Genomic DNA, 25623 nt, shown 5'->3' on the forward strand with positions numbered 1-25623 from the left:
GTAATAGCCAAAACAAAATAAAAAAAATTGAATAGTAAATTCACAATGCTGTTCAAATTATATTTTTTAATTTTTTTTATTGTGGCTTCATGTTTTTAAAACAAACTGATTTTTTTATTTAAAATAATATTTTTTAATATTTTTTATTATTTTGATATGTTGATATTAAGAGTAATTATTTAAAAATATTTTAAAATTTGTATTTAAAAAAAAACAATTAATTTTAAAAATCACTCAGCCGAAAGGTAGGATCACATCAAAATGACGTTCCGTGCTAGTTTTGCTTTCTTTACCTCATCTGATAATGCAATATTGTCGCCGTGCCACGCCAGAAGTCATACATGATACATCTCTCTAGCGTTATTTTGGTTTATTTCTTACCGCCATTCAAGACCAGGACTAGCAATTGCCAGCCATCCCTTCCGATGGGGACCTTGAACCGCTCCATTTAAAACGGCCAAGCAAAGCGAAAGCCAGACCCGACACCGATGACTACGTACGTCGGGATCTGGATTTGCCCTTTAATAATATACTAACCAGTAATGTTCTTGATTATAAGCTATGAAAATCAACATGGTCACGGAACAGGATATTTGGACCACGTAGTATTTTCATCTGAAGATAGGAATAACTTGGAAAGGCATTCTTTAATAGGGTAAATCTAGTCCCTGAGTTTTAAATGCAATTATAAATTAGTCCTCGAGTCTTGTACGTGACAATGTTCTCCTTGCCCCATAATTTCAAAGAATATCTCTTCCACGGGATGAGAAAAAAGCAGAAAAACGTGGCGCAATCTGCACCTTATAAAAGACAGATTGAATAAGCGCGGAGGAACCGCGTAATCAGGTGGCGGTGATGCGCAAAAGGGGCGCTCCTTTTCATGCAATGTGATTGATTGCAGAGGAATTGCTGGCCCCACAAATCCGCGCGTAGATATTAGACTCTGGGGTTTAGACGGGCCCAGCGTGTCTCTTGCCACGCGTCGCTTCAAGTCCCAAAACTAAGATTTCACTTCTCAGACAAGCAGAAAAAATGGAAAAACAGAGAGAGAGAGAGAGGGCAAAGATATAATAAAATGCTTTTCCAGATACATACATCACATATAATTACACGTGACAAAACAGAGGCCATGTGATCTGATCTGCAATTAGATCCCATCAAAACAAAGGTTCTGTATGGGCCCCATCTCTCAACGAAGTAGTTGGTCTTTAGTCTTAACAAAATGGAGAGCAACATGATGCTACGCTACACCTAACCCACTCAATAAAATCTCCATGACAACTAAACGTTGTCATTAATTATTAACTACCGAAAGAAAAGGACCTTCTTAAACAAATACACACTGGATTTTACTTGCCTAAAACCGGCTCTCTCTACATGCACTCTTCATGTATTTGTATGCAAAACTAATTAAAATGCATATATATATATATATATATATATATATATATCCTTTAATAAATAATAATAATCTTGTTAAGACACGGCAGCCCTTATAAGTGGTTTGGTAAACGCTGTTTTTTTTTTAAGGAAATTTTTTGGATGCTGTAGCAAGGATGTATCCGTCATTAAGAATTATCTGAGGAGGCGAGTCAAGGATGCAAAAACTCCAAAAAGCAGATATTATAAATAAGCAACTGATACTAAATCATGGAAAGTAGTTTAATAAATAACTTAATGTGCAAAATAAAAAAAGAAGCAGCACTGTGCTTTTAGTTAATGCACTAAGCAAGCTTAGGTAAGCTTTATAATGGAGGGGTTGAGAAGGACGACTCTGTTAAGTTATCAATCACACCCGCCTTTTCAGTTCCCTCTACCCATGTGAGGATCAGCTTTTTTTAGCTGCAAACCAGGAACATCTTTTTTACTCTCTCGCCCCCTCCCACTATTTTGTTTTCCTCTTATGAATGATAAGTCACATACTAGAATAAACACGCCACTCTTTTTTTTGTTGTCTCTATTTTCTTGGATTCTTTTCTTGAGTTCTCTAGACTTGGAGAGTGAGAGAGAGGCCAAGATATTTGGGAATGGGTTTTCTTGATTTCTTTTGGTGTTAGAGAGATTTTGGTTTCGCTGCAAAGCATGAAGATGTTCCTGGTTCCAAGATTTGGTTTCTTGTTTCTTGTTGTTTCTTTGAGCTGCTCTGTTTTAGCTCTGCCTGGAAATGGGCCTGCTAAAGATCCTCTCAAGTATATCTTAGGTATGTTTTCAGTAATGTGCAATCTGGTGTCTTGGTTCATTTGGGAAATTAACGATATTGCTGTCCTTCTCCACATTTGTTATCTGGGTTTTGTTGATTTTCAATAATGTGTACGATCCTGTTACTCTAAAACAAAGTTGTTATTTGCATACCAGATATGCACATTTTCGGCTGAAATTTGAGCTTGCCAGTAAGTACTGAGCTTTCTGTGCAAGGCGTGCACTCTTTTCTAATGATGCCGAATTTTCTTGCCAGCCAAATGGGGTATTAATGATTTTGTTTTACTAATTTAATAGCCCTCTTTGCTATTTACTTATAAGGAAAGGGACGAGATTTTACTTCTTGTGCAAATGACCGTGAGCATGTGCAATAGACTAGATTAAGCATTTTGGCATGAATTATCATGTAATGGTTTTTTTTTCCCCGGCTATGCTGTCGTGCTTGCAGGGCAGGATAATTTAGGGCCATTTAGAAATGGAATCTCGGAGACTGCTGCACGAGCACCTGGGCCTTCTGATTACGGGTCTAATAACACACTTGTGTTGGCGGCGAAGAGGACGGATCGACCGGACATTCTTCACGGATTTAAGCATTATCGAGGAGGTTGGAACATCACCGATCCCCATTACTGGGCTGTAAGTCTTGTTTCTGTTCTATTTTACGTTATATCAATGTTGCAGTTTATATACAACTACGATAAGATCGATCACGTCACCCTTTGAGATCGTGGTTAAAAGAAAATGAGTTATGAGAATTAACGAAAAGGTGTTACCTTGATCTGTTAATTGGCATGTTAGAATTGCCGTTGTGTGCTGAATCGGAAAGCATCAGTATATTATTTAGATCCATGGGAAGAAAATCTTCCAACTTTTCTTCACCTATTGTTTATCAACAGTGTCGAATCAACTTGGCAATGTCGGTTCTACAACTTTCTAAGAGTGAATGGTTAAAATTTAGCCGTGGAACAAGGCTATTAGCCTGTTAGTACTTGTCTTTGTTTTCAGTACAGCTCTTGTGGGAGGCAAGCTGTGTTATTTGCTCATATATTAAAGATCAGATATAAGTAACTGTGACAATTAGAATTGTTGAATGAAAATTATCAGCGTGCTTGTGTGCTTTCACTTTAGTCCTAATGTCTTTGGTTACTAGTGCTAGAATCGCACCTTTTCTTGACTATTTTCATCTCTTAATGTCCATATTTATGTGCTGTACTTATATTTGGAAAAGTTTATCTTTATTCTTCAGTGTTCTCGGTTCTGACCCTACTTTCTGCAGTCTGTTGGCTTCACAGGTGCTGCTGGTTTTATTCTGGCTTTCCTGTGGTTTTTTTTGTTTGGCTTTGCCCTTGTAGCACATCATTGCTTCAAATGGAGAATTAACATTAAAGACAAAGGATCAAGCCGATCTCAAAGGATTTCTCTTATAATGCTTATACTGTTCACTTGTGCTGCAGCGTAATAATCTTAACTGCCAACTTACCTCTACCGTTATAGCCTTTCTTCAATTTTTTCAGGCCTTTTGTTTGTTATATTACCACTTGATGGTTTTTATGTTTGCTTTATTGCATATATAAAAGTATGGAGAAGTATACTGTATGCTTATTTTTGTCATCATTTGTCAATATTATATTTGAAAAATTATGATACTATGTTGATTTAGAATCACATTTGATGTGAATTAATTGGCTTGTTATGGGAGAGAGAAATGTCAAATTTCCACTATCGGACGCTTTACCATCATTATTTGAAGTTTCTAATCCATCATTCAAATGAATCCATTTTATTTGTGAAGTTTAATGTGCAGACTTAAGTGTTTCTGAAACTTGGGTGGTTAATTGTCTGTTCTAAACTGTAGTTTCTAGAGTTCGTAATTTTTTTTGGCAATTGCATAAATGATTAGAGTTGAACCATATTTCAATCAGATATGTGTGTGTGTGTCTGTAATACTCTATTTCTAAAATATCTTCCATGTCATTCATGACTGATTTTCTGTCTTAAAGTAAATCAGGTCTCTCCTATTTCTGAACCAATGCATTGACCTTTTCTTTGTGTCTCTTCCTGATGCCTTATTTTGATGTTTTCCAGGATTGGATGTATCCTTCTCTGTGTTGGGCAGGATGACTTTCACGGTGAAGCTATGAATACTCTGAAATATGTTGTAAACCAGTCAGACTACACTGTGCAAACCCTGAAAAATGTTACGGAGTATCTATCCCTTGCGAAGACCATCAATATAGCCCAGCTTGTCCTTCCTTCTAACGTCATGGATGATATTGACAAGTTGAATGTGGATCTCAATGCTGCCGCTGATACACTGACAGAGAAGACTAGTGAAAATGCTGGAAAAATAGTGAAAGTATTCAATGCTGTGTATGTATCTGAATCCCTGGTAAATTACGAACCAGGTATTTTATTAATATTCATGATGTTAATGGGCTGGTTCTGAATTTATTGTTGCAGGCGGTCAGCATTGATTACTGTGGCTGCAGTGATGCTTATCCTGGCTCTGCTTGGTTTTTGTAAGTATTTCCAACGGAGCCTTATTGACTGACAACTCATTTTACTTCTCACCTGTTCAGTTCTTTCCTGCTTGTAACTGATGGACATGTTTTTATTTCAGTGCTGTCTATCCTTGGACATCAACATGCAATTCATATGTAAGTTACCTTTGTCTTTGTTGGATGCATAATGTATTCTAGCAATAATATTAACATCTACTTACCGGATGCTTTTCATTTTTGTATCTGATCACAAGCATATTGTTGCAGATTTGTAGTGAGTGGGTGGTTGTTAGTGGCGGTTACCTTCATTCTTTGTGGAGTTTTTATTCTTCTCAACAAGTAAGATACTGATATTCTGGATCTTACATGGAGAGATGTCCATCAATAACGTTATGCTGTGTTTGCTTGTGTGCATAATTTGAAATTTACTATGGTGTGCATCATGTTTATCATAAACCCCTTTCACATGTAATCATAAACAAATACCTGCTGTATAGTTTATGAAATTATTTGTTACTTGTGTAGTCTGCTATATTTACAATGATGATCGAGTGCTTTCTTGTGCAGTATGATTTTATGATTGCTTTTCCTTTCTGCTTGTTTTCTGAAGTTATTTTAGTTGAATGATGCCTGAGGCACACTTCAATATTGTGCCACGATTAATATGATGTTGATTTTTGTGAAATCTTTTATTACTTGAGGCTTTGTTGTTGCTGCTTTTGAATACTTGCATATGGAATTTTTATTCAGTTAAAAAGGAATTGTGTATGGAACAATCAAATCTTATTTCAATTACTAAAATATAGTATTTTGTGCTTTTGCAACAGTGCGATTTCTGACACCTGTTTGGCCATGGAAGAATGGGTGGAAAATCCCCATGCAGCATCTGCTCTTAGCAGCATTCTTCCTTGTGTTGACCAAAGAACAACAAACAACACACTCGTCCAGAGTAAAGAAGTCATCACTGATATTGTAAATGTTGTCAATACCTATATATACACATTTGCAAATGCAAATCCATCCCAGACCGAGTTTAATTATTATAACCAATCTGGACCTTCCATGCCTCCTTTGTGCTACCCATTTGACTCGCTTTATCAAGATCGTCAATGCGAGCCCCGAGAGGTGTCTATGGCAAATGCATCTGTGGTATGTCTATCATCTCTGTCTACATCTTAATTTGGACTTGCCTAAAATTGAAGTAGTGGCTTCTTGATCCTTATTAACCAATAAGTTCTGCTTGGAGGATAAGTTCAACATACAGAATGAGATGACTTGGAATTTTGTCATCATAGCTCATGAGATTCTCACTTCATAGTTTTTGTACCAGATGTGGTCGTGGTTGATAAGTAAAATTAATCAGTATCGGGTAAGGGGTTTTCACATAAAAAATGAAGTAGCTGATATTTAGTTTTAACTTTGTACAGTACCTCGTTAGAATTTGCTATTTTCAATGTATAACTGGACACGTGAGTCTAACCATTAAATCAGGAGAGAACAAAAGTGGAAGAGGGCGTGGGGTGGGGTGTCTCAGAGCTTACATTTTGATTAAACTTATGTTTTTTTGCATGTCCTAGAGTTTTGGATCACTTTTCAAGCCTCTTTGTTATAATATCACATGAACAGGTGAAATCTCATATGAATTGACAAAATATTGCATCAATATCTTCAAGACTTTTGCTTGGTTTATCTGAAGTATGAGCTTCTAACTGATTTGATGCATGGTCACAGTCCTTTACTTCACTCAGAGTTAGAAAATTATGAACTTTACATAATTGTCAGAGACTGGACTCTCTGGGATTTTGTGAGAGAAAAGAAGTGGGACAATGATTGTTGCCTTTTGATGCCTCTGCCATGTAGAGTTTTTTATGCTTTTCTGGCCTTGATTATTTTAAGGACAAGTCTAGACACTAAGTTCATGGCTAACTACTCGATCACCTATTGTGTATTCATGGGGAACAAATTTGAAATCCATTTATTTGTTTAAATTTTCAGGTTTGGCAGAACTACACCTGCATGGTTTCATCATCTGGGCTGTGCACAACTGTTGGTAGGGTGATCCCTGACATCTATAGACAATTGGTGGCAGCAGTTAACGAAAGCTATGCTCTTGAGTACTACACCCCGGTTTTGCTCAGCCTCCAGGATTGCAAGTTTGTCAGGGACACATTCCTAGAAATCACCTCGAGTCATTGCCCTCAATTGGAGCATTATCTCAAGATTGTAAATGCGGGGCTGGGCTTGATCTCAGTAGGAGTTTTGCTGTGTCTCGTTCTCTGGATACTATATGCAAGCTGCCCCCTAAGTGAGGAAGTGTTTGCGAAGATATCCTCGCCAATAAAATGCAGCAGTGGCTGTACAGGTGTTAAGATAGGTTCTACAAGTAGTGGCAAGAATGATGCATCGTTGTCGATTACAAGTGTAGTGTAGTAGAAATCAGTGTAAGATTAGGTTCTTTTTTCCAGTTTGTTGTATCCCCTGTTAGGGGAAGAAACCAAGATGGGGCGAAGTTCCATTTTGAGTTGGAGATCATAGCCATTGAAATGTATTTGTTACTCTTGTATAGTGCAAAAACATATTTTTGTTTAATCTCTGTAATTGGTGGTTTCTTCTGCAAGTTACAGTCCAAATCAACCTCCATGATGGCCATTCCTCATGATCCGTATGACACTTCCCATCCTTTGGGCACTGCTTAGATTTCTTTGGCTATCAGAGTCCCAACATGCTTTGGTCTCTCATGTGCAAGGTAGTTTCTGCGAGGTGATAGCTTATAGTATGCTACCTTCTATTTTTTTTTTATACAAATTAACTCTATTATAACTACCATATAGGCAATCGTGGAAGCATAATCCCCAAGGATGGTTCTCATTTAAAATTCAACATCATCGTCCAAGAAACTATACATTCTCTGGTTCCAATAGAATCCCATGGAGGCAATGAATGACAAGCTAGTCATTGTGATACATGTCTGGGAAACTTACCTCACTTAATCTTGCAAGGAACAACGTGTTTAAGAAATATAGATGTAGTTGGAGAGGGTTTGGCGGCCTGATAGAGCGAACGCAGTATCATAGGGAGAGAGGAGTGTAGAATTAAAGAATCGGAGACTAATGGGAGGATTAGTGACATTGATAGGTTGCCGGAGTTGAGAGGATTACAGCGGCTTCACGGAGAGTGTCGGTGGGGAGAGAGGAGGAGGAGAATTTGGTCACTGCCATTGATAGAGCTGGTTTTGGAGATTTGTGTTTTCACGGTCTTAATTTGTTATGGTTCTGGGAGAGGGGGAGAGAAGCGCGTATGGATTGGGAAGGAAGGAGTTGGCGGGAAATAGTTGACACGTGGAGAAATGGGATTTGCTGAGGTGTTGAAGTTAGTTATAATAAGAACACGGGATGACAAGTTAGGAAGAGTGGCGGGATGCCCCTAATGGCTTTTATGGTTAGGCGCTTGTTTTGAAGGGAATTCCTCACGCTATCGTAATAATAACCAAATTTTGTTTTTTAATTGATACTAATTATTTATTCTGAATTGCTTATATTAAACCTCAATGTGTGCACAGTAATATTTTACGAGGAGCAGGAGCAATATAATGAGCAATAATTATTAAACTTTAAATCATCATATTGTCGACGAATTGCCCATGATGATCAGCGTGATTTATGAATCGGTGATATCATGTGAACTGGGTTTACACTTACAATTATATCATCCTTTACATCACAATTTTGCAAAATCATGCTTGATAGTGGCAGAAGGGCCGTGGAAAATATAAATCCAAACTTCAAGTAGTGATTTAAGAACAATGGGCTTGAAATTGATCATTTCACGAGTCAATTAAAACACTAGCTAGTCTCTCCACTTGGATTTCCCAGTTGTTAATGTACTCTTTTTTCTTTTCTTCTATACTAATTTCTTCAGTAATTATCATCCAGCTTGGAGTGACCTCTGGGAGTTTATCTCAGCAATTCTATCTCCTGCAAAACGGGCTGTGGATTTCTGGGTTTGAGCTTATGAATGTTGGCACCGTTAGCTTAAGAGAAAAAACAGATGACGATTGAAATGGATTTTGGAGCCCCACTATCTGCAGTAATTAAGACATCAAACGACTAAATATACTTATATATTATTGACGCCAAACTACTTCTCCAGTTTAGGCAAACGGTGGATGATCAGCTCACCCACTCTGCCTTTATGGAGTCAGCTTGCCGTATCATCAGTCAAGTATGTGAATCATATCCCATTAATCTAAAAACTTGCTGGTGTCGATCCTTAACGAAACTAATAAAATCATAACAGGACAAGTCAACTGAAGTCCATAATCACGATAGAAATACTTGAAGCTCTCGTCATACCCAGTAGAGGTTTAACAGGGTTGTTCAACCAAGTCTTATCTACTTTGGGTATAACTGATTTTAAGTTTTCCGACGAAAAATGAGTGATTATACTGTCAACCGATGCGTGCATTAATTTCCTATTGTTTATTGCTCCAGGCTATAAAAAAAGAGGTATCGTGAAGAAACTATGCACACGAGCACCAATACCGTTGAACTTGGATGCTAATCAAGCCTGGAAATTAAAGGACGAAAGATAATAGACCAGTCACAGAGTCTTGTAAGATAGGGGCAGTGAATTAAGAATCAGAATAAAGAAAAATGGGGGGGGGGGGGTCATGACTTGACCTCATGCTTGAGTATTGGATGATTCTTTGCTCTCTCTTTTTTTCTTTTTTTTTTGTTTTTCAATGGAACGGTTGCCAACTAAGTTGTAATGTCATTTGTCAACCCAACCAATAGAGATACATTTGGTCATGAATTGCGGGCTCCCAAGCTCCGTGTCTCATGTTAACATATCTTGGTATTTTATTTGTCCTTTTAGAATTTGGTCATCAACTTTCCTTTTTTTTTTTTTTTTAATTCCATTTTTTAGAATTTATAATTATTGAATTATTGAATTTATTTTTTATAAATTTATCTCAATTTTAATATATGATTTTGACAAATTAACCAGAATTGACTCGAATTAATTTTTTATTTTTTTAATAGATTTTTTTTTTAATTTATCTTTCAATATTTGATTGATTGAGAATTTAATTTTACATTTTTTTATATGATTTTCATGGATTTATCATAGTCTTATAATTCGGGTTACGAGTTTGGCTAATGAACTAGCTTAGCTCGGGTTTTTTTGTCATCTCAATATTTAAAAAAGATGTCGTTTTAATTTTTTTAATCAAATTATATTTTTACTAGTCATTCAAATTATTTTTAAACTTGAAAAGTTAATCATATTATATCAAATTAATTTTTATATATTTTTTTTTACTAAAAAAACATTTTAATAATCCTTGAATAATTTTTTTTACCTTCAATAAAAAAAAATTAATCTGATACATCCACGACATATAGCGAGAAATTATCGAATACAATCCAAACGCGCAGCAGGGGAAGCTGCTAGAGGGTCAAAAGGCAGCAGCAAGTCAATGGTCTAATATGGATAACTAGGCCTAAGAAACCCAAATTGAATAGCTTGTAATTAATGAATATTGGGTTGAAAGAAATTCAAAGAATTAGGTATTATATGTCTTGTTTCGTTTCATACGGCATTAATTTCATCGTTTTGGACATGGGGCAGCATACATACCTTGAATTTATGAATATGCCTTTCAATGGCACTGCCAAAAATAACACAGGAAGATTGCATGGCATTCTATTTTTTATAATTAAATACCATCTAAAGTTAAAAACCTACAAATGAAAAAAAAATAAAAAACCGGGCTCGAGAAAATAAATAAATAAATAAATAAGCAAAGCAAAATAACCCCATAAGAGAGGAAGAGGTAAGAGGAGGAGAATTTGAATATCTCGTGGGGCCGTGCTGTTATGTTAGCGGCAAAAACGGTTTAAAAAGTCAAAGCTAGATATAATAGAGAATCATCAACGTGGTCTTAACGCTATAATACTTTTCTTTTTCTTCTTATTCGACCATGACTAAGAATAAAAATGTTCTAGAATATTATAGTGATTATTTTTTAAAATATTTTTATTAAAATATATTAAAATTATTTTTTTATTTTTTAAAAATTATTTTTTGATATTAATATATTAAAATAATTTAAAAATTAAATAAAAATATTTTTAAATGTTTAAAAAACATCATTCCAAACATGTTTTAAAACAACTTTTTAATTTCCTTGCGTTTATTAAAATATAAAAACAAAGGCCTTCAAAAAATATTAGTGTAATTTAACGGACGTTACAATTTAAATTTGTGATCTGTCTATTAAACTTTAGATTTAGGTTAGATTTTAAATTAAATTAAATTGAAGTTGATTAATATAATATGTTTAACTTAGTCAATGATCTAATTTGATTTTTAAAATTTTATTTAAAGCAATGTTGTTTTACTTTTAAAAAAATTCAAAATAACATTATTTTGAATTAACTCGATCAATCTATCCAATCATGATCTATGCTCTAGATTGAAGCTAAATTTTATAATTTTGAGAAATATCAGGATATTTTTATTAGTAAAAAAATTAGTAAATGTAAAGGCTAATCATTTATCAGATAATAATATTACCTATTTTACACTTACGTTATATATAAAAGATAAAATCTAGAGATGGAATGGGATTTTATCTTGTCCTTTTTGACTCAAACCCTTCACTTCCCAACATAAAACAGGGACTCTTTCCATCAAATTAAGTTAATTTTAGATCATTAAGATATTATAAATAAAGATAGCTAGAAATAAAACAGGAAAGTTCATGACAATTTCAGAAAATGAATATTGAAAAATTAAATCCCAAATACTCATATTTTAATGTGATATTACTTACGAAAACATCCACAAAATAGTTCTGTACATTTCAAAATCTAAAATGTAGGCATACTCATTAAAAATAATCGAAGTCTGGATAGCTTTATCGATTACTGAAGGAAAAAAAGAAAAAGAAAAAAAGAGGAATCTCTTTTAACTAATCAGAAAGTACTTAACTAGTTACATCTGCATATATTGTAATTCACTGAACTTAATGGACCTTTGATGGTGTAGTATATAAATACCAGAGTCATGAACATGTTAAACTATAAACAAACAAACTCACCCGCCTGGGACTGCGAGAAAAGAGGGAGGTGGTCTTCCTTGTCTGCTGAAAGGAAGGAGCTTTTTTAATGTACAGTAAGATTGAATGGATTCTCTCTTTAAATTTTCTACTCCCTTCACTCAATCTCTTGCTTCATTGTAAGACCTATTCTTAGCTTCAAGAAATCACGATCCCCTTCTTGTACGCAAGTTTCTCCTTTCTTAAACACTTACTTTTTCTGTCATCTTTTTCGTTCCATCACCTTTTCTTCTGCTGATGCTTATTCCTTTTAGTCCTTGAATTGGTAAAGTCCTGTCCTTTTTGTTGCATCTGAGAGGGTTCTTTCTTTTGCTCTTTTGTCTTTGCGCTTTTCCTTTCTGGGTTCTCTCTCTTTTTTTTTGTGCGTTTTTAATGCTTATAGTTGTGTTTTCCTCAACTGGGTCTTTGCCATTTCTTGTGATTATTGGTCTCTTTGCGTGATCCTATTTGTTTGCCAGTTTTGTTAAAGCCTTACTCCACGAAGTTGTCTCTCGCCTCTCGCTCTCGGCCCCCTTTCCCTCCTTCTTTATGTTTGCATCCTCTTTTTCTGTAACGTTTTGTTGGTTGTTTTGTTATAGTACTTACCTTCAAATTTTCCTTGTTTTATTCCAACTACAGTGATTTTTTATTTCAAGGGGACTATAGTGGAGAACAACAGCTTGGTTTTGGGCTTGGAGTTCCTGAACATTGATTGAGATTTCATCAATTGTTGGCTGTCTTTGAGAATTGGAGGATGGGGGATCACTTTGTATTGCTGGTGAATCGTTTGATAACTGAATCCACCTTAGAAGCTGCAATTGAGAGCAGAAACCTGTCGATGCAAGCCACAGCGTCTGACACAAAAATTGATAAATCTTTCCAGAAACTGGATTTTGGGGATATATCAACTCCGAGGAAATTGGTGGAGTGCAGGATATGCCAGGATGAGGATGAAGATTCTAATATGGAGACACCATGTTCTTGTTGTGGTAGTTTGAAGGTTGGTTAAGCTTTTATTTTTTTATCAATTCAAAAAAAATCATTCATATTAGTGATTTTGGAGAATTATATGTTCTTTTGATGTACATGAGAACGAGTGTTAGTTAACTGCTAAATATATTTTTGTTACTTTTTTTTTTATCAACTTTGGAATTGAAGGTAAGTTTCCAACTAGTTCGGAGTGGAAGTCATTAAGTTTGAAACTTGATGCTTAGGCCTTTCTGGATAATTGTTTCGCCTTTTGGGGAGATAATTATCCGCCAGAAGGTTTACCTTCTTTCATCCCAAAAGACCAAACCAAATATTTTCTTTCCTCGTGTAAGTGGACTGTTTGGTTATTTGGTTTACTGGTAACTTGATTCATATAGGCTTCTGGTAATGGTGAGATGTGTCTGAAAAGCCCTTATCATTGCTCGTGCTTAACTGGCATTTACAGCAGGTCACATCTTATTTGATGCAACATTAAGCCACAAAAACAGTCAATATCATGATCATTATAGACATGCCATCCCATCAACATTGACACCCTCCTTATTTTCCTGGAGGAAAATGGAAAGTTTGGTAGATAGCTTATAGCTGAGGCAGTCAAGCATCAATGTTGATGAAAATTCTTAAGTTGGGTTGGTTGATCTGAATTTGCATGTTTGGTGTTGAAAAACATACTGAGACGTGCCTAACTTGGGCCAGGTGACCTGAGTTTTCTTGTTTATAGTTGAAAAGTATACCTAAATAATCTACCCCCAGGGATTTGTTTGTTGGCGTATTCTAGAAGGTGTTGATTTAGTAATTTGATCGTATTCCTCCCTTATGTTGTCACATTGCTTTTTTTCCCCCTTTACTGTTTAGCAGTCAAGAAAACTTGAAGGTATTTTCCTGTTTCCAGTAAACAAAGATCAGTATACTAAATATAAAAAGTTGAGTTGATGTTTGTCTTGTCATTAAACCAGCTTGCAATATCAGAATGTCATATAGGTAGAGTATGCATCAGTCTATATATGATTTTTGCCAACTGTTCCAGTTTAACATCTCTCTTTTAAAGTCATTTGACTTGGCCTTCAGTAGTGATCACTTGTAGCTTGCCATGTCTGACTGGTTCTTCATATCGCAGTATGCTCATCGCAGGTGTATACAGAGGTGGTGTAATGAGAAGGGGAACACTATATGTGAGATATGCCTCCAGGTGTGTTCCGTTCTTTCATATAGCTTCAATCTAGTTACTATTCTTTGGTCGTAGGGAATCTTCATAGTTTACAAGAGGCTCTAGTCTTTGCCATCAACAAATTGAACCATAATTTTAATGATAATAAATTGGATTGGTTTCAGGAGTTCAAGCCTGGTTATACAGCACCACCACCCCTGTTCCAAATTGGGTTTCCAATGAACTTTAGGTAATCTGGAGTGCTTCTTGGTTTTCGCATGACATTTGTCTAATTGTTTTTCCATTTCACTAGAACCTCAACAATGTGTTCCAACATTTTTATCAGGGGAAATTGGGAGACGTCTAGAAGGGAGTTAAATGGTCCTCGCTTCATAGCAGTGGTCTCATCTGAACATAACTTCCTGAATACTGACTATTATGAGTATTCAGCTTCAACTACAAGAAACACAATCTACTGTCGCTTGATTGCTGTGATTGTAAGTCTCTCTACTTTCTTTGATCAAATTATAGAGGATATTTTCCTGGCGAACTTTGACATATGAAAGAGACACAACAACATGTTATGGACATTCATTTCTCAGAAGTTAATGTTTCTATTTTATCAGACAATGTTCTTAAATTTTTTTTTAAGAGAAATCTTGTTGCGTCATGGTGTTGTTCTACAATCTGATTACTCGTCTTGTTCTTTTGCAGTTCATGGTTCTTTTAATTCTAAGGCACACTCTTCCTCTCATTCTTAATGGAACCAACAATTTCTCATTCCCAGTGTTTATGGTAAAACAAGTTGGATTACTATTTTATTTGGAAAAAACGTTGATGAAAATCATGTGTGCAAAGCATAGGCTTACACTTTCTTGCTCTGTTTGACAGTTGTTATTTCTACGAATTGCTGGGATTATTCTTCCAATCTATGTCATGTTAAAAGCACTAACTGCTCTCCAGCGTCGCCGCCTCCATCAGGTGAGTTCTGGCCACAGTATACAAACCCTTGCTTCTTTTCTACATTTAAGATAAGATATTGAGCTGACTATAGACTCAATGCTCATCAAGTTTGGTTCTCCTATTTTTTGGTTATGTTGTTGATCATTAGGCGCCTCCAAATTCATCAATTCATTCATATGATGAAGATGCTGAGCATTCAACCCTGCAGCCTCGGCCACATATAATAAATGTTCATTAGACTCCGCCAATCGTCAAATTACTATTTTGTTTCAAGATAGATGGAGATAGTTTCATTGTCAACTGTAAAAAAAAGAAAGAAAGATCAAATTTCCAAGGTGCTTTCTCACTGGGAAAAGTTCAATGGGTTCTGGATTCTGAAAGAACGTCTTGTTGTTGTCAGGGAGATAAACAAACAATGGTTCCCCGGAAAACAACTGTGATTTAGATTCTTAGATATGCATTTTCTTTGCTGCTCCATCATTTAAATACTCTGTACAGCCAAATAAGTTCCACTGTGTATACAAACATATATATGAAGAAATTGGAAGTCAAATTATCAACAACTAAAATATACTTGCTCTTGTTTGAAGGCTTGCCGTTTGGTTTTCTAGTAGTCTAGCATATACATATCAACGAGAGAAAGAAGAAGAAGCTGGCATAGCACTTCTACTTAAAATATAAATTGGTTCTGTTATTTTCGTTCAGTTTGATTGCGGAATCTCTGGATTCATATCTGTAACAGGGAATACCAAATTAGTTGTTCTTGGGGGACTTGAAAGCTTCCCAAATGGGAGCAGTCCGAATTATGGACACCCATTTTTTCCTGCAATTCTGTCTTTTAGGAAAGAACTTCTGCAGTTGGTTATGCTCTTCACTAAAAATCATGATGATTTTATAAGATGAGGATTGAGAAGCCCACATAACCGGACAAAAACCCCCCATATCACCAATCTTGGGTAGTTTCTTCCAAGCTTTTATTAAAGGAGCAAGCAAAGAACTTAAATCCTTGCATTATGCTTCGCGTGCCTGAAATAATCATAATAACAAGGGACCTTAGTTGTGATGATGGAGCCCAAGTTTCAGTGAAGAATGTCTATAAATATGCCGATAATATATGATTATTTCAGGCACGCGAAGCATAATGCAAGGATTTAAATTGAATGGGAAAGATTCTTACACGTCTTAAATTGCCGCTAGAAATAAAAACTAGTTTGTTCTGTTAATCTGTTATTTTTGCTTTCCTCTTCCTCTTAAACTCCAAAATCAGTTTTTTCTTTTCCATTATTTTTTGCTTACCTAACGAGGGCAAGCCTCTCTTTCTATACGTAGCGACTAGAATTTGATATCCAATCTCCTTGCAATAATACCGCATGACTTGAGACAAAGTTGTCCATCAGCTAAACTAGTAACAGTCCAAGTCCCAAGTCCCAAGGATAGAAGAGGCCTAATCCACTGTAAAGAAATACAATTCAACCACATAATTCACAGGGAAAAAATAAGTTTGATAGAAAAGATTTTCACACCAGCTAACGCAGACTCTGAGCTAACACATCGTACTTGTGTTCAAAAACTTGACACTGAACTAATCTCTCATGCCAAATGTAAAATCCAGCGGATGATAGGGAACGGTCATACCCTTTTAAAACAGCAGATTCAATCTCTTAATAAGATCCATCCTTTTCCTCAGGAGAAAAAAAAAATCCATCCTAAACCGTGGATCATTGCAGTTTTTTAAAGTAAGATAAAAGGAACTAAAAAAAAAACAGAGAGAGATAATGATCGCTTGTAAGACTGAAATTATAATATTAATCTGTACAATCCAAAAGCGTGCTCAGAGGGAAATTTTCAAAATATGGTACAGAGTAGGACCTCAAAGCAGGTCAGTGAGATTGTAATCTGGATTCCTATTCAGAGCCTGATTGAACCCGACTGGGCACCTTAATGACCGTGTATAGTTTTGTCCCTTTAACTATCTTAGTTCCAGCTTCTCCTTGGCCTGAAATATTGGGGAAGGAAAACAAATAAGAAAATTCACCTGAACATTTTAAACTTCCGGTTAATACTTTTTATCAAATTTGAAAAAACTTATCGTCCCCATTAATATCAAATGTTCTTTAAAGAGTGTAGTTGGTGGTAATACTTCCGGGTTTTTTGCTGTGAACGCCAGCAGCAAGCAAGTGCTCCAAATGCACAGCTAGCAAGTGCGATTGCCAACGCAGCCCCCACAGGAACCACAACTGCATTTGTTGAGGCCACCAGATCTACAATAGCCCCATCAGTCACTTCATCCCCAAGATGACCCTTCTCCTTGTACAAAGATGTAAGTGTTTTGCCATAATAACCAGTCAAGAACTTGTATACTTCATTCATGTCCCAATCTATTTGGCTGGTTCCATTTTCTCTCCGGTTATGAGAGAGGTAACATAAAGAGCAGAGCTGTTTTGGAGGCCAAATAACCTTTGGGAACTTGGGGTCACCGGTTCCTAGAGAAGCTTCTTTTTTCATTAATCTCTTGTTGACTTTATTATGGGTACTCCACAACCAAAGGGCAAAGTCACGGGATGTGTTGAAAGGGACGGTGACACTGCAAATTGAAACAGCCTATATAAGTTGGAAGGAGCTTGAGAGCCTAAAGCTAACTTATTCTGAGTTGTTTTTACCTTGAACACATTTGATAAAAATGTTGACGACAATCCTCGCAAATAAAGAAGTTGTGGATAAAATCACATACAGCTCTGAATGCAAACTGGCTCTCTCCATCCTCAATCCTCACAGAGAGTGAATGCAGTAGAACCCAGAAACCACAGCTGCAAATGAAGAAACAAAATAATGAATCAAGGAAGATAATTCGTTAAACAATTCAACTGTAGAGGAATTTTATAACGGTTATAGTTGTTCCAAAAGAACAGGGGTTTGGTTTCCATGGTATGAGAAAACACTACTTAAGATGCCAAGTTTTATATTACTGACAACAGATATGCCTTCTTTTGTAAGAGAAGATATGCCTCAAGCAGCAACAAATACTAAATACCATCTCATAAACATGTTGATAGAAGCCATCATAAGAATCCACACTCATACGCATGTTTAATGGCGCACACAAAAAGTAAAGGCAATTTATGCTCTTTTCCGATCCAAAAAATTAAACTGCCATGCACTTTAAATTTGCTAATTTCAGAGGTGAGAGCGAGCTAATGCTTATCAGTAGAAGGGAATGATTCTTGCATCTGATGGCAAATCTGCATTTTTTTGCCTATGATCTTGGAAAATGTTCAGAAAATTGAAGCAGCGGATCGGTCCTCCATTTCAGCCATAACAACTAACAAGTGATAGTACAATGGAGATGATTGGCCTCAGAACATGACAATATATGATTCACATTTATGAACTATACATAGCCTTTCCAAGCAAGCTGAAGAACTCACTATGAGGAATAATCCAACAGGAACAGATACAAGACTAACAAAAGAATAGGTTAGGCTTAGGTTGGATGCGCCTTGCCATATCAAGTAATGTAGCACTATTACACATGAACTCGCTGTCTCAAGTGTATGGATAACCGGTTAAATTGCTATATCAAAACTTAAAACATACTAAACAAAGTATTGGTCCTGTAAATAATTGAATGAAGGAGAATAGGTTGTTACCTGAAGCCCCTGGTATCATTCTTGCTGCCACGGCAAAACATCTGAGAAAGAACACACAAGGCCATTTTAAAATCAATCTAGTAATTTGCGAAGTAACAAGAAACAAGACATGGTTAAACATATGGCACAAACCGGTATAAGCTAACCATAGGAAGAAAAGGCAGTAACAAATATCTTCAACAAAATTTAGACATACATCATTGTTTGATCTCACAAACAAATCTTCAGTTTCTCAGCAAAAAAAAATTCTAAAACTACAAGGACTACACAAAAACTAAATGATGGAAGCTGCATTAGAATGGATTTTTCGAAAATTCACGAACTTGGTTAGCTCTTATCGTATAGATGAATGAGTGCCTTGCAAACACTAAAATTACTGAAAAGCTACAGAAATGTTATGATGCTGTCCTCAATATTGAAAGCAATGAATAAAATGATACTATGTTCCACCAAGTTTCACTTATTTGAAGCGATGGCTAGAGGGAGAAAAAAAAAACAGCCCAAACAAAGCACAAACATAGACAATAATTTTTAAAAATATGGTGATTTAACAGAGCAAGTCCTAGTTCAAAAATTGTCAGCTATCTCACTGAAATTAACTGACATGATACCATTTCCAAACTCATTTATGCAGATGAGTATGCACCCCCATGAAACATAATTGTAGATTTGACATCATAATCCATCAGCAAAAACCACATACATTTAAGCAGTGTTTGGGAACGCGGTTCAACCTGCGTTCCCAAAAAATTTGAATTTTTTTTTTTTTTTTGCTAAAATTTAATATGGTTTGTACGTTTTAGATTGTTTTGATGTGCTGATGTCAAAAATGATTTTTAAAAAATGAAAAAATATCATTGGCATGCATTTTGGCACGAAAAGTTATTTGAAAAGCACCCGCAACCACACTGCCAAACACGCTCTTAAACACTATCCAAAATATCAAAATACATCAGCCAAAACTATATACATGCTACCACTGTCAGTTCATGTCAAAACATGCCTAAATAGTTCAATTCGATTACACTACACTTCAGTCCTAAATTGGCTATGGTAGGCTAATGCTTAATATTATCAAAAGAGAAAAGCACCTACCCAATATCCTCGAGGAACTTCTTTCCCACAAATCTGGAAATTCCCTAGCATGCCCTTGCCATTACTGACTACTTCTTGTTTGTCAGGTGACCACATATCTGGTGGGCACAAATCATCAAAGTTCACAAGCACTTCTGCACTTCCCTTCCGGCACCTAATACAAATAATCTAGAGTAGATGAACGAAGTAATTACTGGATTGAGTATGGAAAGTTTCATTCAAAGAAGATGGTCTTTACCTCTTTGAAGGATGATGAACCGCTAAAAGTTGAAGAAATTTAATGAGTGAAACCCGAGTGTGTTGTTTGATCATCTGCAGAACAAGCATTTAAACCATGAGTGGAGAAAGGAGACAGTGCAAATGAGTATGCGCCCCCATGAAACATAACCAGAGGGGAAATGTCTACCTTGTGTTCGAGTATGATTTCAATGGCAAAGGCTGTAGCCTCCTCAACATCATACACAGCACGTGCAATCTTTCACAAGTTGTGCAGCATAGAAGTTAATTTATTACATTAATGAAATTATTGTTATTAAAAATAACAAAGCAAATCTGAACTATGCAAACAGAAACCTGTCCAGGGTCTGATGTGTTTGAATGAAGATGCTCATTTTCAAATTTCTCATCGTCCAAGCCATATGAGCTGCAAACAATCATGAAGGTTGTAACAGGGCAAAGGGGTGAAGCCAACATCCAGTATTACAGAAACAATAAAGCATACATTGCCAAAATCAGAAACTTTTAACAACAGATTTCAATTAAAAAAAAAAGTTAATAAGAAAACATATGTCAATGCACTATAACAGCCTATTTCTCTAAATAAAAAATAACAAGCACAAGGCACAAGCTGTGGGTGACTCTAGCACATACAGCATCTTCTGATTTTACATATTCAAGATACACCTAAACTGTAGTTAAGCACTTATATCACAAAATTAACAAAAGAATTTATCACGTGCATATGTAGCAAACATAATGCAATAAAAATATGACATAGAAACATTTTCCTACTAGCAATACCACAGAAAAAAAAATCAACTGACTAAAGGGAATACATGGAAAATACAATTTTTATCCAATTTTTTTTCTACTTACAGAGAAATTTGATACATGACTGTGTTTAATAGGCATGATATTGATATGTTTTAACATCACACACATTTGAAGTACAGGTATGTAAATTACAATATGAAGATTTCACTTAAACAAGTGATAGTTAGGAGTATCCCATACCTGCCCAAATGCTTATTGATCCAACTAACCAAACGTTCAGCTGTCCGTCCATCATCAATCATGCGTATTTCACTCTTCTCTTCTTTAGGTTCCACGCCGTGAGATGCAAATTTAGAAGGTGGACCCCAAAATAACATAGGATAATGACTCACAGAAAATTTATCACAGAGTTTATTGTTTATCTGTGCTGCCAAACAAGTTAAAGAAGGACTAATCACCAAGTATCCCATGTATATCAATTGAGACTGCAATCGAGCTAAGAGAGCAGAAACTTTACAAACAGAATCACTGATAGGAGAAAGCTAAACCAATAGTGTGATGGGGTCAGAAGACATTTGTGCCAATATGATCAACTACAATCTTTTGCGCAAATCACCAATCATTTGATATAGTTGGAACACTATTTTATCAAGCCTAGGTTCTTATAAATTTCATCCTTTCGCCACCTTTAGAAATTCCATAAAACTGCAAATGACTAACAATAAAAGTTTTCAAAGACAAATGAACATATATTTGTCAATTAGAAAAACATAGAGTTTCAAGAGACACTTGATGAAATGGTCTTCCCAGACCAAAGCGATAGTCCATTCAAGATTAGAAAAAAAAAATTCTTTAGAAAAGTAAAAAAAAAAGCTTAGTACACAGCATTCCAACTTTCGACATGTAACTAGGGTTATGGTAAAGGACACTGTGAGAAGGGATATACGACATCCCAAGGACATGAAAACAAGAATTGGAAAACCAATTAAAGTATTGCCTTCAAATACATTATCCAGACGTGCTGTAACAAATGACACTCTTATAATTATTCCGTACAATAAAATACACATATAGCCTTCGTCCTTTTTCTCTTTTAAATTTGTGCAGATGTAAAGTTTTCCAAAGAAAGCCCAATTTAAGTATTTATGGAAACAAGTAATTTTCTGTGCACTGCAAAATAATTTGAAAGGAGTAGAATAAGACCACAGCATGTATAAAAAAAAAATCAAGAAGACAGTATATATATACCTTCAAAGCACAATCCACCCTTGTCATCAATACAATGCCAGGATGCACTGCATCAGGCCCATTAAAAAGCCTTGCAACCTTCTCGTAATGGGGCTGCACATTTGAAGCTCACAGAATAAGAAAGAAGAAAAAAACTGCTAATTCAAAAAAGTAAGATACAATACCTTATAATTTCTGCAAGCAGGGCACCTGAAAAAGACAGTGATTGCACATAGAGGAAACAGAGTCATATAACTTAATGATATAGTATAAATGAAGACATGAGCAATACATCAATCATATAGAAAATGTAATAACTGGCATTTCACCACGCATGCAGAGATGTTCTTTTCATGTAGGGGTTTTGCAATTAACAAGATATGATTCAACAAATAATCTCTGCACGAGAATATGGTGCTGTATTATTTGATGATTGACAGTTTAATAATTTTTTGTTGGTTGAGTAAAATAGATATTCAATTTATTGTTACGCATACAAACAGATTAACCTGGTTTTGAGAATCCAACACATCCAGTAGTAGACAACAAAGAAGAGAACAAACGAAAATTTGGCCAGCAGATACATGATTCTATATGTGTGTGTGTGTAAAATGAATTGGATAAATGCAGAAAATCTCATATCTATGCCAAAGATTACTTAATCAGCTTAACAATTTGTTATTAGTATAGTTTAAGCGATTAGAATCTTTAATTGTTTAATCGTCCCATGAAATATCAAAATTTCAACAAAGCCAAATTGACATGAAGGAGAAATCATGGAAAAACCAACACAAAGCCAAATTGACTCACATGGACCACTGGGTAGTGATCATCAGGGAAGTAACAGTAAACTCAAAGGAAGATACTTTTGTCCCTCTCAGCTTAAAACATCAGTGCACAAAATGGTTGTCTCCACTTTAAACCATGAACTGAAGAAGGAATTTTATATCCCCTTTAAGCTTATAATAGAGGGGCCCAAGGTGGCCTGTGAGAGCTGACTTGCTCAAAAAAACCATCTAGAAGTGGTTCTAGTCTTAGGAATGATAGCCAAAACAAATAAAGCTTTATTATTGTAAAGTTCTTCTATCATTTCAGACTGCAAATGTTTTTTTCAGTTCTGGAAAATCAACACGAATTGATGACATAGTACAGGCTACATTAGCAACCAGCATAAGCAACATTACACTATTATACCTTACGATAGACTGTGGATCATGCGGAGAAAATATTTAGGGGGGAGCTTTGAAACAGTGACGGAAGAGAAGATATCAAATTTTATATGAGGTTATGAGAACTCGATTCTCTTGGAACAGTTGCTAAATACACAAAGTGATGAATAGTAAGTTGACCCCAATGCAGCAGCAAGTATCAAAATTAATAATTGTAACAGACATAAAACGTTAATTATATTCATTGCACCACTGCTGTATTCTTTCTATCATTTTCTCAGTTTCGATACCTTTCTTTAAGCTACTCTATATATGATATTCAACAGTTAATCCATCAAATATAACCAAGATGTTTTATGGAAAGTCTAACAGACACAATACGAATTGGCACAAGAAACTGATTACTATGTGATTAAAACAGATCCAATTGAAAAATCTCACATTTCATGTTTTCTCAAACAGCTGGATTCCAAACTAAATACTATATTGGTCAGATAGGGGAAATTCTACAGTGCTTCCATAAAAGGGAAGGCATTACAAATTTTTATTTTAGCAGTATTCAGCGTCTTTTTTTTTTTTTTTGCAAAATCTTCACTGAATTCAGTACATTGAATTCTGCAAACTGAATTGTAGAAGCCAGTATAAAAAAAGAAGAAGACATAACCAACACCTCAAAGTAACAGCCTTTTCTGCTATAACTGTCTTTCTATTTCCTCGATGGGATATAACTCAGTAAATGATGGAATCTTGTGGTATGATCAAACTAACGAACACATTGCTCCTAAAAAATTGTTGAGCAGAAAAGGTACAGCTTGTATTAAAAGAAATTTTAATCCTTGCACTACTCTCTAGAAGCTTATCACAATTCAGTTCTTGATTATCCCTCTAGGAAATTCATCTATAGTTCTGTGCTGAAAATCACTGCTTTATTGATTAATACATAAAATAATTTCCTATTTCAAAACTAAAAATTTTGAAAATTAAACCACTTCATTTAATAAATAAATAAATGTAACAGTTAGGTGGTTTGGGATGGAGAGTAACTGACCAGTTGGCGAAGAACTCAACGATGGCGTGAGTGGCCGGGGTGTCACGAAGAACAGAATCGAAATTCGTGCTATTCAAATCGACAGCGTAATCAACCACCGCTTTGTTTTCGCCGCCTACAGCTCGGAGGATCGAACGGGATCCCGACTGAAACGACGCCGCTTCTTTAGAGCTGATTAGCAAAAGCATGATCGCAAAAAGAATCACGCATGCTTCTGACATGGACATGATAAAATTATTATTGTAAAACAGGAAGAAGAAGCTCTGGTTGTTTCGATATATATGGAAACCCTTTCAGTGATTTCCCCCCCTGGGGTTTAGAGAAGGAAGAGGGAGTTGGAGATCTGTTTTTCGTTTTTATTGTGTATGCGTGATGTATGTAAGAATTTAGGAAGTGGGCAGCAACAGGGTGGTGAGCGTATTTCGAGAAACGCGGGTCAATTTCCGGCCAAAACCCAAAAGCCAAACAGCTTGCTGGATATGTAAATTACATGTGTAAAATTACATTACCCTACTATGCTAACATGCTGTTTATTTTTATATTTAAAATTTTTTAAAAAAATTAATTTTTTTTAGTATTTTCAAATCATTTTAACATATTGATATCAAAATTAATTTTTTAAAAATAAAAAAAATTATTATAATATATTTTCAAGCAAAAAACAATTTAAAAAATAACTACCGCTATACTTCCAAACACCACTACAAAAGTCGGAAATTGATGAACAACGGGAGTTTTTTTATTTTCAATTCAGTTTTTTTTTCATTACACTTCCACGTTTATTTCATATAAACCTTCAAATATATGTTTACTAATATTATGAAAGAAAAATATTTTCCAAGATTATTATTCTCTTATCATAAAAAAAATATCATATTATTTGTTGATTATATCAAATTTGATCATTACTTTTTTTATTGATATATATTTTATTTTGTTTTATTTTGTGATTTTTTTATTTCATCCATTATAATTTAATTTAATTTGACTTTTATATCATTTTTTATTCTCATTCTTTTTATTATTATTTGTTTTTCTATTGTCCTTTTCTTAATTAATTTTATTTATTTATCAGATTTGATCCTTATTATTTTGATTATTATTTGTTTTATTTAAAATAATTTACGAGATTGAAAACTCTTTTTTTATCATCTTTTAACTTTTTTACTTGTCAAATTTGATTCTCGTTCTTTCGGTTTTTATTTGTTTATTTGAAATATAAAATTTGAATTATTATTTTCTTCAATTTCATACTGCTTTAATTAAAACATTAATAAGTTATTTTCCAACTTTTTTTTTCATGGCATGACTTAACACTAGAAAATATTTTTCAACTCATTTTTCATGACATTGTCAAATATTGAAAAACAATCAACTTTTCACGGAAACCACTTAAATAAAAAAAACTACTTTACACTAAAAAAACAGTGTCATTTCATTTTTTTTCCCCTCAATTTCTTCCCCATACTTTTTTCAATGACCATCAAGGTTACCTCTAGACACGTGAAATCAACTAGATTATGTTGAAGTAAACCCCGCACA

At 35.0% G+C, this 25623-nt stretch overlaps 3 protein-coding genes across 9 annotated transcripts; 2 read left to right on the plus strand and 1 right to left on the minus strand.

The window, feature by feature from the left end:
* The first annotated feature begins 1676 nt into the window (after positions 1 to 1676).
* LOC7475542 (uncharacterized) lies at positions 1677 to 7289 on the plus strand. Of its 3 annotated transcripts, none has more exons than XM_024610981.2 (9): positions 1677 to 2200; positions 2356 to 2464; positions 2648 to 2835; positions 4285 to 4569; positions 4660 to 4718; positions 4820 to 4856; positions 4968 to 5039; positions 5528 to 5849; positions 6696 to 7289. In XM_024610981.2, exons 3-9 carry the CDS (start codon positions 2675 to 2677, stop codon positions 7128 to 7130), a joined length of 1371 nt encoding a protein of 456 aa, XP_024466749.1. In that variant the 5' UTR covers positions 1677 to 2200; positions 2356 to 2464; positions 2648 to 2674; the 3' UTR covers positions 7131 to 7289. The 3 variants fall into 3 exon arrangements, with proteins under 3 accessions (XP_024466749.1, XP_024466748.1, XP_002314819.2); XM_002314783.4 differs by lacking the exon at positions 2356 to 2464 and adding an exon at positions 3476 to 3654 and having other exon boundaries at positions 1679 to 2200; XM_024610980.2 differs by lacking the exon at positions 2356 to 2464 and having other exon boundaries at positions 1678 to 2200.
* Positions 7290 to 11714: 4425 nt separating this feature from the next.
* LOC7475543 (uncharacterized) lies at positions 11715 to 15471 on the plus strand. 4 transcript variants are annotated; one of them, XM_024610388.2, is made up of 8 exons: positions 11715 to 11874; positions 12442 to 12802; positions 13910 to 13981; positions 14125 to 14189; positions 14286 to 14436; positions 14654 to 14734; positions 14831 to 14920; positions 15051 to 15471. In XM_024610388.2, exons 2-8 carry the CDS (start codon positions 12557 to 12559, stop codon positions 15138 to 15140), a joined length of 795 nt encoding a protein of 264 aa, XP_024466156.1. In that variant the 5' UTR covers positions 11715 to 11874; positions 12442 to 12556; the 3' UTR covers positions 15141 to 15471. The 4 variants fall into 4 exon arrangements, with proteins under 4 accessions (XP_024466156.1, XP_024466157.1, XP_024466159.1 ...); XM_024610389.2 differs by having other exon boundaries at positions 11720 to 11879; XM_024610391.2 differs by having other exon boundaries at positions 11783 to 11985.
* A 1200-nt stretch (positions 15472 to 16671) lies between these two features.
* LOC7475544 (sulfhydryl oxidase 2) lies at positions 16672 to 24538 on the minus strand. Of its 2 annotated transcripts, XM_002315862.4 has the most exons (12): positions 24082 to 24536; positions 22050 to 22074; positions 21886 to 21978; positions 20878 to 21059; positions 20218 to 20287; positions 20051 to 20119; positions 19883 to 19956; positions 19645 to 19798; positions 18550 to 18590; positions 17563 to 17709; positions 17043 to 17486; positions 16672 to 16898 (listed from the first exon to the last, which is right to left on the minus strand). In XM_002315862.4, exons 1-12 carry the CDS (start codon positions 24306 to 24308, stop codon positions 16877 to 16879), a joined length of 1548 nt encoding a protein of 515 aa, XP_002315898.2. In that variant the 5' UTR covers positions 24309 to 24536; the 3' UTR covers positions 16672 to 16876. The 2 variants fall into 2 exon arrangements, with proteins under 2 accessions (XP_002315898.2, XP_024466155.1); XM_024610387.2 differs by lacking the exon at positions 16672 to 16898 and having other exon boundaries at positions 16991 to 17486; positions 24082 to 24538.
* Between the last annotated feature and the right edge of the window lie 1085 nt (positions 24539 to 25623).

The sequence above is a fragment of the Populus trichocarpa genome, chromosome 10, assembly GCF_000002775.5.
Source record: "Populus trichocarpa isolate Nisqually-1 chromosome 10, P.trichocarpa_v4.1, whole genome shotgun sequence".
NCBI classification, from domain to species: domain Eukaryota; kingdom Viridiplantae; phylum Streptophyta; class Magnoliopsida; order Malpighiales; family Salicaceae; genus Populus; species Populus trichocarpa.

Excerpts from the sequence above, each read along its gene's own strand:
- LOC7475542 (XM_002314783.4), top strand. The coding sequence starts at position 2,083 with ATGAAGATGTTCCTGGTTCCAAGATTTGGTTTCTTGTTTCTTGTTGTT. Across the intron at positions 2,201-2,647 it reads TCCTCTCAAGTATATCTTAG|GGCAGGATAATTTAGGGCCA; the intron begins GTATGTTTTCAG and ends TCGTGCTTGCAG. Across the intron at positions 4,719-4,819 it reads CCTGGCTCTGCTTGGTTTTT|TGCTGTCTATCCTTGGACAT; the intron begins GTAAGTATTTCC and ends TTTTTATTTCAG.
- LOC7475543 (XM_024610388.2), top strand. The coding sequence starts at position 12,557 with ATGGGGGATCACTTTGTATTGCTGGTGAATCGTTTGATAACTGAATCC. Across the intron at positions 14,735-14,830 it reads TCTCATTCCCAGTGTTTATG|TTGTTATTTCTACGAATTGC; the intron begins GTAAAACAAGTT and ends TCTGTTTGACAG. Across the intron at positions 14,921-15,050 it reads AGCGTCGCCGCCTCCATCAG|GCGCCTCCAAATTCATCAAT; the intron begins GTGAGTTCTGGC and ends GTTGATCATTAG.
- LOC7475544 (XM_024610387.2), bottom strand. The coding sequence starts at position 24,308 with ATGTCCATGTCAGAAGCATGCGTGATTCTTTTTGCGATCATGCTTTTG. Across the intron at positions 20,120-20,217 it reads ACACATCAGACCCTGGACAG|ATTGCACGTGCTGTGTATGA; the intron begins GTTTCTGTTTGC and ends AACTTGTGAAAG. Across the intron at positions 19,799-19,882 it reads GTTCATCATCCTTCAAAGAG|GTGCCGGAAGGGAAGTGCAG; the intron begins GTAAAGACCATC and ends TATTTGTATTAG.